The sequence below is a fragment of the Scyliorhinus torazame genome, chromosome 4 (genome assembly GCF_047496885.1).
Source record: "Scyliorhinus torazame isolate Kashiwa2021f chromosome 4, sScyTor2.1, whole genome shotgun sequence".
Classification (NCBI taxonomy): Eukaryota; Metazoa; Chordata; class Chondrichthyes; order Carcharhiniformes; family Scyliorhinidae; genus Scyliorhinus; species Scyliorhinus torazame.
In genome coordinates, this window is record NC_092710.1 from 221,995,650 (window position 1) to 222,014,066 (window position 18,417).

General features: G+C 49.4%; 1 protein-coding gene across 1 annotated transcript in view; it reads right to left on the minus strand.

Annotated features, from left to right (window-relative positions):
* Positions 1-7,261: 7,261 nt before the first annotated feature.
* The window catches only part of LOC140411475 (G-protein coupled receptor family C group 6 member A-like), a 161,279-nt gene continuing 150,123 nt past the window's right edge, over positions 7,262-18,417 (minus strand). Inside the window, exon 11 of the mRNA XM_072500572.1 lies at positions 7,262-8,582. Within this exon, the coding sequence (XP_072356673.1) occupies positions 7,462-8,582 (1,121 nt within the window). The 3' untranslated portion in view covers positions 7,262-7,461. The remainder of the gene's footprint in view (positions 8,583-18,417) is intronic.

Sequence of the window (18,417 nt, forward strand, 5' to 3'; positions counted from 1 at the left end):
AAGACCATAAGATATAGGAGCACAATTAGGCCATTCGGCCCATCGAGTCTGCTCCTCTTTTCGATCATGGCTGATATGTTCCTCATCCCCAATCTCCTGCCTTCTTCCCATAACCCCTGATTCCCTTATTAATCAAGAAATCCCCTTATTATCAAGGACTCCAGATTTGCGCTTGAGGTGCTGTTACAGTGGTTCAAGAAGGCAGTTCACCACCATCACCAAGGGCAATTGGGTATGTGCACAAATGCTGACCTTGCCAGTGTGCTAACAAAAATAAATTAAATTCATGGCTTCTGATGAACTCTGTGGTGTTTGATGTGTGTGCAGCACATAACCTCGGCTAACAGTGCAGTATTGAAGACTCAATTGTCAGAGGGGCTATCTTTCAAATGAGAGATTAAACTGATGCCCCATCTGCTTGTTGTCGCGTAGAGAGAAGATATCATGGCACTCCTTGAAGGTCAGCAAGGAGTTGTCTTGTTTCTCCCTCAACCAGCAAAACTAAAAGCATTTGCCAGTGGGAGAATACATACCCAGGGATGGTGATGTTACCTCAGTGGTATGATTCTGTAAGAACATAAGAACTAGGAGCAGGAGTAGGCCATCTGGCCCCTCGAGCCTGCTATAGTAAGTATGACTATATCTGGCTTTTGCTTGATTAGTCTGTGGACAGCTCTGCTAATGTTGGATATAGCCCTCAAGATGTTTGTGAGGAAAGCGTTGTCAGGTCGAATGAGCTGGAATTCCATTGTCAGGTCAGAATCTGATGCCTTGATCTAAGCCAAGAGTCCATTCATTTTTAAAATTCTTATTCTTTGCATGGCTTGATACAATGCAGCTTCTTGTTAGATCAGATCATAGGACAGTTAAGAATTAACCAAGATGGTGTGAGAATGAAGTCACATATAGGCCATATCAAGTAAGCTCAGCACTGGCAGCACGGTGGCGCAGTGGTTAGCATTGCTGCCTACGGCGCTGAGGGCCCGGCTTCGAATCCCGGCCCTGGGTCACTGTCCGTGTGGAGTTTGCACAGTCTCCCCGTGTCTGCGTGGGTTTCACCCCCACGACCCAAACATGTGCAAATTAGGTAGATTGGCCACACTAAAATTGCCCCTTAATAGGAAAAAAATGAATTGGGTACTCTAAATTTCAAAAAACAAACGTAAGCTCAGCAGATTTCCTTCCGCAAAGGGCATTAGTAATCAATTTGGTTTTCAGAACACAATATGAGCAAAATCTGAAATCTGCTTTAAATCTGAAATTAAAACAGAAATTCCTGAAAAAACTCAGCAGGTCTGGCAGCAGCTGTGGAGAGAGAGAAACAGAGTTAATGGGCTCGATTCTCCGGTCCTGCATCTAAGTGCTGACGCCAACGGAGGATCTGTGGTATTTCACGACGGGAATATCTGTGTCACACCGATTCCGGTACCTGTGAAGGGCTAGGAGCGGCGCCGCGTGAAACACGCGTGAAAAACGGTGCGAGAATCGGCAGGTCCGTGCTGGACATGCGCAGGGCTAACAAGCTGCAGAATGTGCAGATGCTTACACCCCCACACGCCACCCACTGTTCTGGAAAAGATGCCGCCGGTTGTGCTGGACCGCGTACCCGTCCACCCCGACCCCATAGCCCACCTCCTGGCCAACCCCAACCACTCCCCCAGCCCTGGCAGAAGCCCCCCGGCCAGCAGCATGGCGCTCGGCGGAGTATGACGGTGCAGGATACTGTCCGCACGCCCTCTCTCTCTCTCTCTGCAGCCGCCACGCCAGGCTCATGACGACTGAGTCCACATGTGTCCTGCACGTTGGGAACTCGCCCCATCAGAGGCTGTGCATCACGGATGGGCCTGATAATTATGCAAATGGAGTTGCGGCTGCGCACGGATTGAAGACGCCGATTTAAAGGGGGCGGAGCATCGTGACTGCATCAAACCGGCCCCTGAGTCTGCCTGATCGCTGTTCCCGATATCGCCATGGGCAACGGAGAATCCTGCCCAATGTTTCGAGTCCAATATGACTCTCCTTTTTGTTACAGATTAATTGAATTCAACTATAGAAAATTGTTGGTAAATAGACTTTCACTGTGTTTAATTTCACAGAAAAAATGTTCATCACATTATAGCCCTGAATAATACAGGCATAAATTTCCTTTATTGAAGAAATCAATATGCAACCTCATAAACATTAAGGCTGTCATAGACAAGTCCTGTGTGCAGTGCAAATACATGAATGATTAAGAAATGCAAAACAGAATTAACAGTTTAATTATGTTTAAATGCTATTAATTTGTGAAGCTGTACACGTTCAACTATTTTTTTTCTAAATCTATGAACATCATGAACAAAGATTTTGAAAATTGTGAGTATTTTATTTAAAACTTTCTAAAACAATATTACTTAAATATATTTTTAGATATATATGCCTAAGTTATCATAATGCAAAAATGGTTAAAAATGCTTTCGCAACATTTTGAGCAAAATAAAATAAACCTCTAAATGTAACTTTCATTGTATTTAGAAATATCGGGCACGATCTCCCAGCCACGTTGCACCTGAATGAGGGCATGGCCATTGGAAGCCAGGAGATCCCTCTTCCGGGATCTACCTGGCTCACCACGCCTCGTGTGATCTAACGGAATCTTGCGAGATGTCGCGATCTGAATCTTACCCATTGTATTTGGCAAGTCTGCATATTAGAGTGAGACAGCTAGTTTCATTCTAAAATGCAGCTTGCCTGATCTACTGAGGCCTGGGATCGAACCGTTTTGCCTTGAAGATGTCAGGCGATTGCTGTTCAGTGCTGGTTCTCACAAATGAGAACCAGATGGACTGGCAGTTGGATCAGAGGCCCCTGGGTGGTTGCCCTCTGGGCAGGGTGACATCTTGGCACTGGCAGCATGGCACCCTGGCAGTGCCACCTGGGTGCCAGCCTGGCACTGTCAAGGTGCCCAGGTGGCACTGGCAGGGGCACTGCCAAGCTGGCATTTTTCCTGTATGGGGGGATTGTGCCTGGAGGTGCCTTGCCCACATGAGCTGAGGACCCCTTTATAGGTGCTTTTGGGGGTGTTCAAGGGTCGAGAGATTGGGTCGCCAATTAAAAATGGTGCCCCAATCTCCTCCTGCAATGAGGAGTTACCCGCTGAGTCCCCGGATTGCAACAAAGTCCCATTAGATAGCATGGTATTTCTCGGCGCTGAAACTCTCTTGACATGGGGCTCTGTTGCAATTCTGTTAGATCGCATTTTCTGGGTACTAGATTAAAAACTACATTTCATTAACTGTCATTATAAACCAATGACAGCTGCAATCAAAATGGGCCAGGTGGATGCAGCATTGCAATGGGTGCATCCTGAGCGATAGTCTACCTCATTCATCTGGAAACTCGCATCATCAAAATTGGGTGTAACACCAGCTTGTCAAGATATCTCGTTTGATCAAACTCCAACATCACCAATCTATAGTTTTAAACAACTCCCCATTTTTGGAGATTGAGCCGATTTCTTAGGCCGCGATTTTGCACTAGCGTTTGTCACAGACGCAAATAGCGACATGGCTGCAAAATCCCACAATAAACCTAAAGCAAGATTCTTGCTGGCTAGATCTTGCGGCAAGATCATTACCGCCCACCCTCCCACGCCATTGACATAATGAGGTTCCTGTCCAGGAAGGTCTGGAATCCCATTTAAATATATTAACATGTCGTTAGTGGGTTTCTCCACTGTATCATCCTCCCCATGTTGGATTCCCCCCTAGCCGATGCGATGTCAGGTCAGTGAGGTTTACAATAGGTCTGGAGTCTGGAGCAACTTGAACCAGGCGAAGAGACGACACCAGGGTGCATAAAGGTAAGTACAGCCCCTGGTAGTGCCCCCTGGGGGCTGTGTCTTCGTTTTTTAAAATCAGACATCCAGGGCTGGATTCTCCGCATCGCAGAGGTGAAATCATGGCCGGCGCGGGGGCGGAGAATCCACTTTCACGCCTTAATCGGGCCCAGAGCAGGTTCGGTGATTCTCCGGGACCTGAAAATCGGCGTGACCGCGGAGTACGGCACGTGGCTGGGGGCCCATTGATAGAAGCCGGCCGAGCAATCCTCCCGACTGGCCGAGTTCCCGACGGCGTGGAACAAACCAACTATTGCCGGTCAGGATGCTCAATCCGCGGCCGCCCTGGATGGGGCAGGGGGATCGGACACCGGAGGGGGCCTTATAGGCGGCCGGGTGTTAGATCCGCGCAGTTTGTTGCTCGGGCACCCGGCTGATCGGGGGGGGTCTCATTTCTCCGTCTGGCTCCGCAGTCCGAGTCCACCATGGAGCTCGGCACGGCCGCTGGAGGCTGCCACTGTGCGCATGCGCAGACTCCAAACCGGAAGTGCGGGGGCCGTATCTGCAACTATAGGTAGCCACCTGCAGGGCATTGAATTAGCTCTGCTTGTTTCTCTGAGTTTCTGGAGTAAAACTCCACTGTTTTACGCTGATAGTGGGGATCCTGGGCGAAATTCTCCCGAAACGGCGCGATGCCCGTCTGATTGGCGCCCAAAACGGCACCAATCAGACGGGCATCGCGCCGCCCCAAAGGTGCGGAATGCTCCGCATCTTTGGGGGCCGAGCCCCAACATTGAGGGGCTAGGCCGGCGCCGGAGGAATTTCCGCCCCGCCAGCTGGCGTAAACGGCCTTTGTTGCCCCACCAGCTGGCACGGAAATGACATCCCCGGGCGGCGCATGCGCGGGAGCGTCAGCAGCCGCTGACAGTTTCCCACGCATGCGCAGTGGAGGGAAAGAGTGCCCCCACGGCACAAGCCCGCCCGCGGATCGGTGGGCCCCGATCGCGGGCCAGGCCACCATGGGGGCACCCCCCGGGGCCAGATCGCCACGCGCCCCCCCAGGACCCCGGAGCCCACCCACGCTGCCTTGTCCCGCCGTTCAAAAGGTGGTTTAATCCACGCCGGCGGGACAGGCAATTTATCGGCAGGACTTCGGCCCATGCGGGCCGGAGAATGGAGCGGGGGGGCCCGCCAACCGGCGCGGCGCGATTCCCGCCCCCGCCGAATCTCCGGTGCCGGAGACTTCGCCAACCGGCGTGGGCGGGATTCACGCCAGCCCCCGGCGATTCTCCGACCCGGCGGGGGGTCGGAGAATGACGCCCATAGTCCCATTTTGGGAGAATCCAGCCCCCAATCTCTGGAAAGCTGACATTACCAGCTCTCTCGCAATAGTGATTTTTAAGCAGTTACCACACTTGATGGAAGATATTCAATTCATTCACACAGGGCCTGAGCATTTGTACCGTTGGTGTCAGAGTTGGATTGCAGCTTTGCTCCTGCTTTCTTACCTTTGATTTTTTTCAATCCTCACTCACCCGACCTTCCAACTTGGCCTGGGCGAGATTCAGGCAGTAGAGTGAATACCCGAGGCCTAGCATGGAGAGCAGCTCAGTCGGATGTGAGGTGCCATGCTCCCATTAGTTGCTGTAGATAAGTTAGATAAGTTATTTTAATTGTCCTTGACAGGCCAAAGAGAAAGTACGTAGGTAGGTGTATAAGGTAAGTGGGGAGAATTTGGGACAGTGGGGGGTTGTGGGGGTTGGATCAAGCTTGGGCGTGGGCTTGGATCGGGCCTCGGGGGAGGGATGGAGTCAGGTTTCCTGGTGGACTGGGCAGCAGTCAGTTCGGTTTTGGTGGGACTGGGCTGGCAGTCAAGCCTCGGTGGGGTTCTGGTCTCACCTTGGGGGTGGGGTGGGTGTGTAGATAGAGCCAGACCTTGGGGGGGGGGGGGGGGGGGGGAAGGGAACGATTGGGTGGGGAGGGTTTCCCAGCGCTTCATTGAGGTACCCCACAATTACATTGCCCTGGAGCATGCATGTTATGGTCCCCTTGCTACAAAACTAGCAGCCCTGATATTAACTCCCCCACCACCCCCACATACACATAAATATGATACAGTTAGGACTCTAATGCAATCTTTACCCCACAAGTTGCACTCAGTCTTGACTCTATCAGGGGAACCTGGCGCCAAGCAGGATTGTGGGTGGAAAGTACTATAATTTTATCCTTTTCTATTCAACAATATTTACAATTTTTCACGATTCAGCGGCCTTGAGTTAAAGTCCGCTGAATGGCGTATTTAGCGGGGTGTTTCTTGGCCCCACAGCACCGAGAAACTGCTATTCAACGACACTTTGGGGTTTTTTTTGGCCTCGGGGAGATTCTCGCCAAAGAAGTCCCACTTAGAGGGATTTCCTGCTGGCGAGCAGGAAAAGCTCCTCGAAGATCTGGCCGCCATTTTGTCCAGCTGATCCAATCTTTCCCTCCCCCTTTCAGACCCCCCCATTTTTGACCCCCCCCTGTCAACTCCAAACCTTGGGTAGTCCCCCGGGAACACCCCCCCTCACCTCTCCTCTGTCTGGCAGGACCACCCGCGGGCCTGATCCTTGGCAGTGCCAACCTGGCACCTGGGCACCCTGGCGCTCCCAGCCTGGCACCCTGGCGGTACACCTGACACCCTTGCAGTGTCAGGCTGGCAGTGCCAGTGTGTCAGGCTGCTGGGGAAGGGCCAGGGTGCTACCCTACCCTTACCCCAACCACTTGCCTCAAAGACCCCCACAGGTGCTGTTACACCTGGTCCACATTTGTGTGGACCTGTATTAAACAACGTCCTGGTGCGGTCGCCCAAGTGTGGCCGGTGAGACCGGGCACCAGGTGAATTTGACGAATGTATATTTCAATGAACTTAATGGCTCATTCATATGCTGACGTGGATCATGCCCAGTGAGGATGAGATCCAGATCGTGACGTCTTAGGAGATTCTGTTGAATCTCGTAAGATGTTTCAAGCGTCGCGAATCTCGTCCTTGTCCTGACACCAAGTCGGGCATGACGAGGCTGCTGAACCCTGGAGGATTGCTTGGGGTCTTCATTGCCCCGGCATCTCTACCCCTCCCTTAGCACATACTCTCTCTAGCTACTCCTCAACTGACCATTTAACTTAGTGCCAGAGACCATTACCTTAGGTGTCCAGTCATGGCATTTAGCCAGGGCGCAATCCCCTCCTACCAAATGTCCAAGTAGTGATTCTAGCTGCCCTAATCATGCCCCAACTTCAAATCAGGGCTCAAATATTGGAATAGGCGATAGTATCACTTTGTTCCTTTGGCAAATCTGGGTTTTAAAATTATATTGTACAATAGTAGTGCATAATTGGTCAGCACGTTTATAGAGAATTCTTTTGAATCCAAATTTAAGAAGTCTTAATTGATTTATTTTAGCCCAGCTCAAATAATTTGGCTAATGCTGCCTGTAAAATAACAAATTAGTTTAATACAAGTGTATTTATCTGCTAATATTGCAACACATAATTTCAAAGACATGCTACTTATATTGTGCAAACTTACTGAAGCATAGGTGCTCTAAGTGGTTGAAATGAGCAATAAGTTTCATTTTCACCATATTTCATTCAAGAGCATGAAGTATTTACCAGCTTTTATGTCTTTTTCTCAGGTATTTTGATTCACATGTTTGATTCAGGTCATTTTTGATCAGGTCTGTGTGGTTAGATCTCTGATTAGCTTGACATTCAAATTCAGAATCTGCCGTTACATCAATCAACATGGAAGGCTGGTCGACAGTGGCAATCTCAGAGCTGGTTTTCATCTTGATAACTGGACACACAAACTGTCCTTTCTGTTTGAAATGTTCTCTTGCATGTGTCAAATAATTTGACTCAATGTTACTTTCTTTCTTGAAGCAAATTATATGGCAGGCTGGGAAGAAATGGCAACATAACATGCTGTAGATTGATGCTAAAATTGCAATTGATTCAGTTACTGGGAAATATTTGTTGCTAACTTCCAAGTTAATATACACGACAGCAAAAGAAATCCAGACAATCAAATAAACAAGCATGCTAAATGTGATAAATTTTGCCTCGTTAAACCTTTCTGGAGCCTTTCTTCCTTTAAAAGCAAAGATAAAGCAGACACATGCGAGAAAAGCAATGTATCCCAACATCACAGCAAATGCTACATAGGAACCTTCATTACAGGACAACAAAATAATTTGGGGGATGTTTCTATTTTGCGAAGCTTTTGGAGTATTAAAAGCTAGCCACATTGAGCAAATGGCCACTTGAATCCCTGTGGTAACAATTATAATGGGCACTGGTTTATAGGCACTCTTCAATCTTCTGTGGATAGTTGGATTAAAGCTAAAAGCAAGAATAATCCGAAAAGATTTCACCAAAATACAGGAAACGCAAAGTGTAAAGCTTATACCAAACAATGGTTGCCGTATTGTACAAACCCAATTAAATGGCTCTCCAATAAACAAAATGGCACTGACAAGACCCAGTACAAGTGAGGGCAGCATTATGTAACACATCCAACCTCCAGCAGCTTTCACAGCCGGGGTACCCAGATATTTTGTGACCAATGTGATTATTATACATATAATGAGTAATCCTAAAAGAGCAAATATGATTAACACAACAGAAATTGCATCTTGCCATTGAAGAAACTCTACAGTTTTATTCTTGCATATTGAACTTCCAACCTCAGACCACTGATCTTCTGAGCACTTCTCACACTTATTGGAATCTGTAGGGAAAAAAATATTATAAAACAACATAAAAGCGGTGAAGTGAAATTCTGAAACTAAATATTTTGACATAATGAAGTTAAATTAATGTTATGAGTTTGTGTTACCAGCCTCACTGGAAGTGCTTCTTCAGAATTTGAGCACATTCTAAAATCCCAGAAATGCATGTAGGAGCAAAAATAGGCCACTCGGCCCATCGAACCTGCTCTGTCATTCAATGCGATCTTCGCTAATCTGATATAATCCTCAACTTCACTTTCTTGCCTTATCCCCATAACTTTTGATTCCCTCACTGATCAAAAGATGACCCCTTACTCTGAGATTATGCCCTCTAGTCCTAGACTCTCCCACAAGAGGAATCATCCTCTTATCATCAACCCTGTCAATCCTATATGTCTCAATAAGGTCACCTCCTATTGTTCTAAACTCCAATGACCACAGGCCCAATCCACTCAAACTCTCCTCATAAGACAATCCCTCTATACCCAGGGTCAACCAAGAACACCTTCCCTGGACTGCCTCCAATGCCAGTATATCTTTCCTTACATAACGGGACCAAAACTGTTCATAGCATTCCAGGTATGGTTTAATTAGCACCTTGTTTAGTTTTAGCAAGACTTCCCTATCTTTATACTCCATTCCCTTTGAAGTAAAGAGCCAACATTCCATTTACCTTCCCAATTACCTGCTGAACTTGCAAGCGAGCTTTTCGTGATTTATGCACGAGACCCCAAATCCCTCTAAGCTGCAGTTTTCTGCAGTCTTTCTTCATTTACATAATATTCAGCTTCTTTATTCTTCCTACCAAAGTGCATAACTTCACATTTTCTGGCATCATATTCCACCTGCCAGGTTTTTGCCCACTCACCTAACCTGTCTGTATCCCTCTGTAGACTCTTTGAGTTATCCTCACCACTTGCCTTCCCACCTCTTTTGTGTATTCAGCAAACTTAGCAATACTACATTCACTAACTGTGGGCCCAGAACAGATCCCTGTTGCACTCCACTATTTATCGGTTGCACCTCTAGCAGCTTCTGCACAGAGAGCTAATAAACTCTAAAATTATTTAATGACATATAAACCAATGAAGGATATACATATTTAAGGAAAGTACAGGGTGCATTCACAAATCCTGCAGTTCCTGTAAGAGCTGCAGTTAAAGGGAGTTTGGAACAAATCAAGGGACGCATCACTGTCGAGCTGACATTCCAACACTACTCTGTTAAGAGTACAGGGTCAGGTTCCCCTTAACTGTTGTTAAATCTGACCCACAGTCATCAAAGACATGGATTACACTTTAATTGAATCTCCCTGCTCTTGGTAGTTATGGTACTCGAGAAAGAACAGAAACATCTCTAATTAATACTTGCCACAGAAATAGATAAAAATATCTTGCATTTAGCATTCATTTTCCAATACACCTCAGTCACATCCTTTCTGTTGTTCCACATACATTTTGGCTGCCATTTCATATTTGTAAAACAGGAGCAAACTATGGTTGGGATTTTATGGTGATGTGGACTTAATATCTCGCGAGAGGCCAGAAAAGAGATTTTCGCTGGCAAGATCTCATGATGCTATCGTCACCGCCAGTGATGTAATGTGGTCCACGCGTGGGAAAGTCAAGAACCTCATATCATTAGTGGGTCCTGCTGTAACCTCCCCCCTCATCACAACTTCCAACCTGGCCAGTTGCAAGAGAGTTTTAAAAACGTGAACCTCACCTCAGAGGTAGAGTTTGGAGGTGAGTGTGCCGGTCGACATTGACCACCAAGGAGTCCATGGGGAGAGAGGGCACTAGAGAGCTCAGGGGTGCAGAGCCAGCTAAGAGGGTTGTACTGTGGGGGGGTCAGGCTAGATCAGGGCATCAGTGTTCTGGAGGCTGGAGAGGCCAGCCCCAGGTCGGGGTACCGGGTTTTGTGGGACTGCCCTGGGAATGCCCAGGCAGCTGGGCTGGTCTTGGTGGAGGGTTGTCCACAATATAAGGCTTTCAGAGCTTTCATAGAATTTACAGTGCAGAAGGAGGCCACTCGGTCCATCGAGTCCACACCGGCCCCTGGAAAGAGCATCCACCCAAGCCCACACTTCCACCGCATACCCGCAACCCAGTAACCCCACCCAACATTTTTTGGACACTAAGGGCAATTTAGCATGGCCAGTCCACCTACCCTGCATGTCTTTGGACTCTGGGAGGAAACCAGAACACCCGGAGGAAAGCCACGCAGACACGGGCAGACTCTGCACAGACAGTGACCCAACCGGGAATGGAACCTGGGACACTGGAGCAGTTAAGCAACAGTGCTAACCACTGTGCTACCGTGCTGCCCTATAGGCGCCACAGCTTTGAGGTGGAAGGGAGAGCTGCTGGTGATGAAATCTGGTGCCATGGAAGAAATAAACTTACCCTTGCCTATCATGGTGGGATTCAAGCCCAGAAACCCAGAATATTGCTCTAGGTCAGTGAACTACAAGCCCAGTAACCATACCATTACGCAAAACCCACTAGGCAATTAGCATTCCTTATTTTTGATAGATGTGACAATGGTGTATCACTTAGTTCTGATGTATGCTTGTGCCACAGATTACTGCTCATGAGTTAACGCTTTGCATGCTGAGTTCCCCATTCAGTTAATCCTGAGGCTTCACTTCAGCATTTGCTGAGAGGGCGAGCAGATGTACTGCATCCAAGACAGGGGCGAACATTTGTAGAGCTTACCAGGCTAGCCAGCCAGCTCCAACATGGGCTGTTGCAGTGGGGCCTCACAGGCAATCCCACCAAAATCACCCCCCCCCCCCCCCCCCGCACCCCGCACCCCCCCACACCCCCATTGGATGGGCAATGTGTCAGGGCATGGACAGGACTCCTCAATGTTCATTCTGCCTTGTCCTTCATAATCCTTCTTGCCATGAGGCAAGCGAGACAATGACTGCGTCAACATAGAGCTCCCCAAGTTGGGAGAGGGTATTGTGTGAGGTGCTGCGGAGGCTGAACGCCTCCACCTTGTGAGCAAGTTTGGAGCTGATACAGCTGAAGGTGTACATAGAACACACCTCACAAGGGCGAGGATGAGCCGGCTGTTTGAGGGGGTAGAAGCTATGTGTGAATGTTGGGAGGTTGGGGGAGGGCACACCTCACAAGGGCGAGGATGAGCCGGCTGTTTGAGGGGGTAGAAGATATGTGTGAATGTTGGGAGGTTGGGGGAGGGCACACCTCACAAGGGCGAGGATGAGCCGGCTGTTTGAGGGGGTAGAAGATATGTGTGAATGTTGGGAGGTGGGGGAGGGGTGGGGGGGCGGCGCCGCCACAAATCGCGTTCATATGTTTTGGTCATGTCAAAGCTGGAGGATTACTGGAAGGAGGTCATTAGGGTAATCTCTAAAGTGCTACACGTGAAACTGGACCCGGGCCCTCGGGAGGCCATATTTGGGGTGTTGGACCAGTCGGGGGTTGGAAACGGGTGCAGAGGCAGATGTTGTAGCCTTCGCTTCGTTGATCATCCGAAGGCAGATTCTGTTAGGGTGGAGATCAACCTCTCCACCCTGTGCCCTGGCGCGGCGGGGGGACCTACTGGAATTCTTGACGCTTGAGAAGGTCAAATCTGAACTGAGGGGAAGGACGGAGAGGTTCTACAACTCATTGGCATTATTCATTATGCACTTCGAGAATAGGTTTACATCGAATATTAGGAGGGGGGCAGTGGGAGGGTTGGGGGGAGGGGGACTGTATGTGTTAATGGTGACTACGGGTGATTCCTGATTCCTTTTTGTCATTTGTTCACGTTAACACGCGGGTCGCTGCTTGGCAGTTTGGTGGGAGGATGGGATCGTTGTTATTGATATGAGGATTGAGATTGCATTTGTTACTGATTATTGTTTATTGTTCGATGTAAATTTGGGAGAAAATGTGAAAACGGAGGAGAATAAAATTATTTTTTTTAAAAACATACAGCTCCCCAGAGGAAGGAGTGGGCAAGGCCAGAGGCTGGGCTTGAAGGCAACATCATCGGCCCCAATTTTACAGATGGAACGTAGCACAGTGGTTAGCACTGTTGCTTCACAGCATCAGGGTACTAGGTTTGATTCCCGGCTTGGGTCACTGTCGATGCAGAGTCTGTACGTTCTCCCCATGGCTGTGTGGGTTTCCTCCGGGTGCTCCGGTTTCCTCCCAAAAGTCCCAAAAGACGTACTTGTTAGGAGAATTGGACATTCTGAATTCTTCCTCTGCGTACCTGAACACGTGCCAGAATGTGGCGACTCGGGGCTTTTCACAGTAACTTCATTGCAGTGTTAATGTAAGCCTACTTCTGACAATAATAAACATTAAAAAAATATATTTATAAAATTAAATGGATGCAAACCAGTGTAGGAGGAGACTCTGAATGTCACATTTGCCAGGTTCTCCAAGAGTTGGCCAGCCATTACCTGGAACATGGAGATCACAGCCACCCTAAATCTGAGCCAGTGGCTTCTTTCAGTTCTTCACCTTTGTGGCATCTTGCAGGCCTCCGCACATTAGTGCATCAGGGAGGTCACGGATGTACTGTTCACAACATCAATTTTGACCAGGACCAGTCTAGCCAGATGTGAGAGCCATGGGGTTTGCCCACATAGCTGGCTTCCCACAAGGACAGGGAGCCTTTGATTGCATGCATATGTCACTCCATTCCTCATAGCAGTAAGGATGTCTCTTCTTCAACTGCAAGGGAGTCCACTCCCTGAATGTCCAGAGCATTTGCGACCATGCAAAGTGCATCCTGCAGGTGTGTGAGGCCACAGAGTGCAGCAGAGACCTGCTATAATGAGGATCATGCTGCTACTTGCACTTTGACGATCAGGATCCCGAAGATACGGTTCCATTGCATGGACCGGTCAGGTGGATCACTTAAATATAGCCCCCAGAAGGTTTTGTGCTTTCTGATTGTGTTCTGTGCTCTCCACAACCTGGTGCTGCAACAGGGTGAGGAGCTGGCAGAGGAGGAGGTGAATGTGTGGCACATCATCTCTGATGATGAGGCTATCGAGGAGGGCACCAACGGGGATCCCCTGAAGGAGACAGATGAAAACTGTCATGTGATGGCGAGTGCCCGAATGGGGTGGAGAGCTCAGGACGCCCTCAGAGCCTCCCGCTTCACAGGTGACCAGGCTTAGCTTGGACACGGAAGTTTCATGGAAAAGGGCCTTTCCTCACTGATTGGTGGCAGAGCTAACTCAACCCGGAAATTGCTCCTGTCATAGGAAGGGAGAGGTTTCCCCAGTCCTTACAGTGCAGGAAGATGATGGCTTGTAGTGAGGACAGCAAAGTTCCCCTGAGATAGCTGCTGTGAATGTCTGACTCCTGCTTGGCTGTAGGCAGCTCATAGACTCCCTGTGGCCAGGGTAATATCAGGGTGATGATGGAGTTTCCTCCTTAATCAGTGGTATCCCTGAGGATCTGTGCCACTGGTACTGGAGGAACGGCTTCACAAAGGTTTAGCCACTGGGTTCCATGTGAGATCAGATTTTCACAATGACTAGATGAGTGGTGGGCTTTACATTTGAGGGGGAAGGGGGGCTCCTCATTGCCAGTGTGAGGCTGGCATGGCATGACTGTGTCCTGTCAGCATGAGGGAAACCAACCAATGATCTGACATTCTCACAGCTTCCAGATGGAGGAGAGGCCACTTTTCAGCATCCAGCATTACCGTGTTAGATGCACGCCGCTATGTCTGCAGCAGATTATAGAGTTATGCAATGAGAGCAGAGAGGTACTAAAAGGGAGCGAGAACTTAGGTTTAATACATTAGAGGAGTTTACATAATTACATAAATGCTTGCTATGTACAAGTGGCTAACAACATCCATGCCCACACTGTACAACTATAACTTCTTAACCTTCCTAACCCTGCTGCTACATTTGATGTATTCCCAAGATCCACAGCTGAGACAGAGGTGGCCTGCTATTTTCATACCCTGTTAGGGGCATGCCCTCTGGACGGCCAGGCCCTGGAGGGCCGGCCTGCTTTCGAGCTGCACAGGTGGTGCCACCCTCTTTGGCCTGCGAGGCTAGAGGTGTATTGGTCATAGGAAGAGGGGAGTCAGATGGGCTGGACAGCCCCAAGGTCTCCTGGGTAGAAAGACCCGGGTTGCTCCTTCACCCCATGGATGCTTGGGGGGCTCTTGGTTCTTCCTTGGGATAGAGGAGCAGCTGGAGTGATAGTCAGAAGAATTGCCCTCCTCTGGTGCTGGCACTCTTCAATAAGCACAAGTGCCTGCTCATGCAGTTCATACCCTGAAGTGTGGCATTCATAGTCTGAACTATGCGATGGACATCCCCCATCGTGGAGTAAACAGGGTGCACCAAGGTCTCCACTGCAGCCTCCGTCCTTGCAGTAGGGTCCTGGTTGTCTCAGATTGTCGGCATGATCTCCTCGGACAGAGGACTCCTCCAGTCGGCCTCAATCTGAGGAGTGAAGCTGACATCCCTTCCTAATATTCCGACTTTGATTCGGTAGCTCCTGCAGCTGAGAGATGACTCAGGAGAGAAGCACATCATCTGACTGGGGCTCAGCAGATTCCTGGCCTCCTGCAGTCCTCCATGTGCCGTATCCCTGGGACAGACCTGTCTCAGTCTGCTGTGGATGATCAGAAGTGAGGCGCTCACCAGTTACTGTGAGTCTCTGCACTGGTGAAGAGTGTGAGTGACAGGTGTGACACCTCTTCCATCGGGATGCATGAAAAGATGTCGGAGCTGCTCTCCAAAGCTGCTGCACTGGTTTTCTTGCAAGGGAATGGAGATTGCATTAATGCCTGGCAGGGGCATAAGGGTAGGAGTAAGAGAACTCATGTGAGGCTGACGAGATGGATGATTGTGTTGTGGGTCCTCAATGTTTTCTCTTGCGCCCACCTTGGCCTCAGCTCAGGAGTGAGAGTCTAACACCCCAGCAAGCTGGAGGGCTTTCTCTTCAAAAGGAAAGAGGATTTTCAGTTTGGGCATGCCTCCGCCCGTCTGTGCTCGCTTCGTTTTTTATTGTGAGCAAGCTTGTCCTGCAAGGAGACCGATGGGGAGAGTGTAAACAGGCTGGAGCAAATGATAAGGATGCCTGGCATGTGTGATTGGTGAGTGGGAGCATGGATGTGATGAGGAGAGGAGCTACAGGGGAGATGAGGAAGAGTGTGGGAGGGTGACTGGCATAGCCCTGTAGTGTGGCAGGGAGTTAGCTTGCAGTGAATGCGTGCTGGGTGTGTGAGTGGGTGAGCGGTGACAGACAAGAAGAGTGACTCACCCTGGTTGAATGGGAGGTCTTCCTGCACTAGTTGTCTGCCCTCCAATGCATGGAGCTGGCACTTAACAGCGGTGCCGCCACCTCCGAGGCAGGGTCGGGTTGGTCACCTTTCTGGGGGGGTGTCCTGCCTCTCCTCCACTTCATCCAGCTTTCTGTACAGTGCTCACTCAGAAAACCTCGGGGCGGCCTTCCTCGCAGTGAATTTCTTGACTGGATTTGAAATAACTGCGGGGGAGGCGTTTGTCCCTCTGATTGAAGTGCTCAACTGATACCGGGCTGGGCGAGCTGAGTTCATCAGCAGGACTGGCTTCTCACTGATCAGAGCATCATTTTGAAAGGCTGTCCCGATCTCTACACCCCTCCACTTTTTTCCAGGAACTGTTGTGTTATTCACCCTGGGGTAACACGGACTGCAACAGGATGCAGATGAACTGTAAAGCATTCACCAAACATAGGCGTTGGTTCAATACGATTTATTGGACTTTTGTAACAATGCACACAGCGGGCTGTGGGTTGACACTCTACTACTCTAAGTGTACTAACTCTAACTTACTAGACCAGGCTAGCTCTGATCCACGTGCAGAAGGTGCTGACTGATATACACACCCTGATTGTCACTACAGTTGTCACCAGTGGAAAGAGGCGGAGTGCTGATGCCTCATGTGTTTTATGGTTGGAAGCCCCCCTCTGGTGTTCTGTCTGGTGATTGGTTCTGGTCTGTCCTGTATGTTGATTTGCTAACCTGGGTGTCTGTCACTGCCTGTTTTGACCTCATGATGTGCATGGGGTGCATATTATGACATTCCCCCCTTTTAAAACAATTTGTCGGTTGCTTAGAGCATATACGACATATTTACAGATGTAACTATTTACAGCAAATGGCGAGTGAATGCATATGTACATGTAAGGTGTCTAGCGTGCAGATACAGAACAATATGTACAAAGGAAATATTTATAAGTCTAATCTCTGGGGCTGGCGTTGGATCCTTGTCGACTGCCTGAGAGGTGGAGGTGGGGGCGACAGCACCTTGACAAGTGGGATTGCAGTCAGATTGGTGGCCCCGTGGAGCGAGGTGTCCGGAAAAGGCATAACGACAGCTGGGAACGTGAGATCTGGTGGTGGGCAGGCAAGTTTGCGTAGTGCCCTTCTGTTGCGCCTGACAATGGATCCATCAGCCATGCGAACCACAAACGACCTGGGAGCAGCCTGTCGAACAACAACAGCTGGAGCTAACCAGCCTCCACCAGGCAGCTTGATGCGAACAGCATCTTCCGGAGAGAGCACAGGCAAATCAGTAGCATGAGCATCGTATGTCAGTTTTTGCCAGTTTCTGAGTTGCTGCACTTTTTGCGGCACTGGGAGGTGATCCCGATCAGGTAAATGAATGGCCGGAACAGCCATCAGCAGGTCACGATTCATAAGGAGTTGTGCCAGAGACATGCCGGTGGATAGAGGGGTTGCCCTGTACACCAGGAGCGCAAGGTTAAAGTCAGAATCTGAGTCCGCAGCCTTGCAGAGCAGTTGCTTCACGATATGGACCCCTTTTTCAACCTTCCCGTTAGATTGCGGGTAATGCAGGCTCGAGTTAATGTGCTTGATCTGGTATAGCTTCACGAAGTTGGACCACTCTTGGCTGTAGAAGCAGGGACCGTTGTCGGTCATGACCGTGAGCGGAATACCATGCCTGGCAAATGTCTCCTTGCAGGCCTTGATGACAGTCCTTGATGTGAGGATGGACAGTTTCACCACTTTGGGGTAACTCAAGAAGTAGTCAATTATAAGCACGTAGTCACGCCCATTGGCGTGAAAAAGGTTGATTCCCACCTTAGACCACGGAAAAGTCACGATCTCGTGTTGCTGGAGTGTTTCTTTGGGCTGAGCAGGCTGGAAACGCTGGAAAGTCGCACAGTTGAGGACCATGTTGGATATGTCCTCGTTGATGCCAGGCCAATAGACAGCCTGCCGGGCCCTGCGCCTGCATTTTTCGATACCGAGGTGTCCCTCGTGGATCTGTTTGAGCACTAAGCTCTGGAGGCTGCGAGGAATAACAATATGATCCAGCTTGAGGAGGATCCACTCGACAACTGTTAGGTCATCCTTGACATTAAAGAACTGGCGGCATTGCCCTTTCTGCCAACCATTTGCAAGGTGATGTATGACCCGCTGCAGAAGAGTGTCCTTGGCCGTCTCTTCGCGATGTTGACGACTCGTTCATCTGAGGCCGGGAGGTTGCTGGCACACAGTTGCACCTGTGCCTCAATTTGGCGGATGAAGTCGACCTGTTCACAGGGCGAGGTGATGGCGCGAGTTGGGGCATCCGCAATGATTAGCTCCTTGCCCGGTGAGTAAACCAATTCAAAATCATACCTGTTGAAGGAGTTGAAGGAGAATGCCTGAAGCCTGGGCGTCATGTCATGCAAGTCCTTGTGAATGATATGGACTAGGGGTCTGTGGTCAGTCTCTACTGTGAAGATTGGTAGACCATAGACGTAATCATGGAACTTTACAATACCGGTGAGGAGGCCCAGGCACTCTTTCTCTCTCTGAGCATACCTCTGCTCAGTGGGAGTC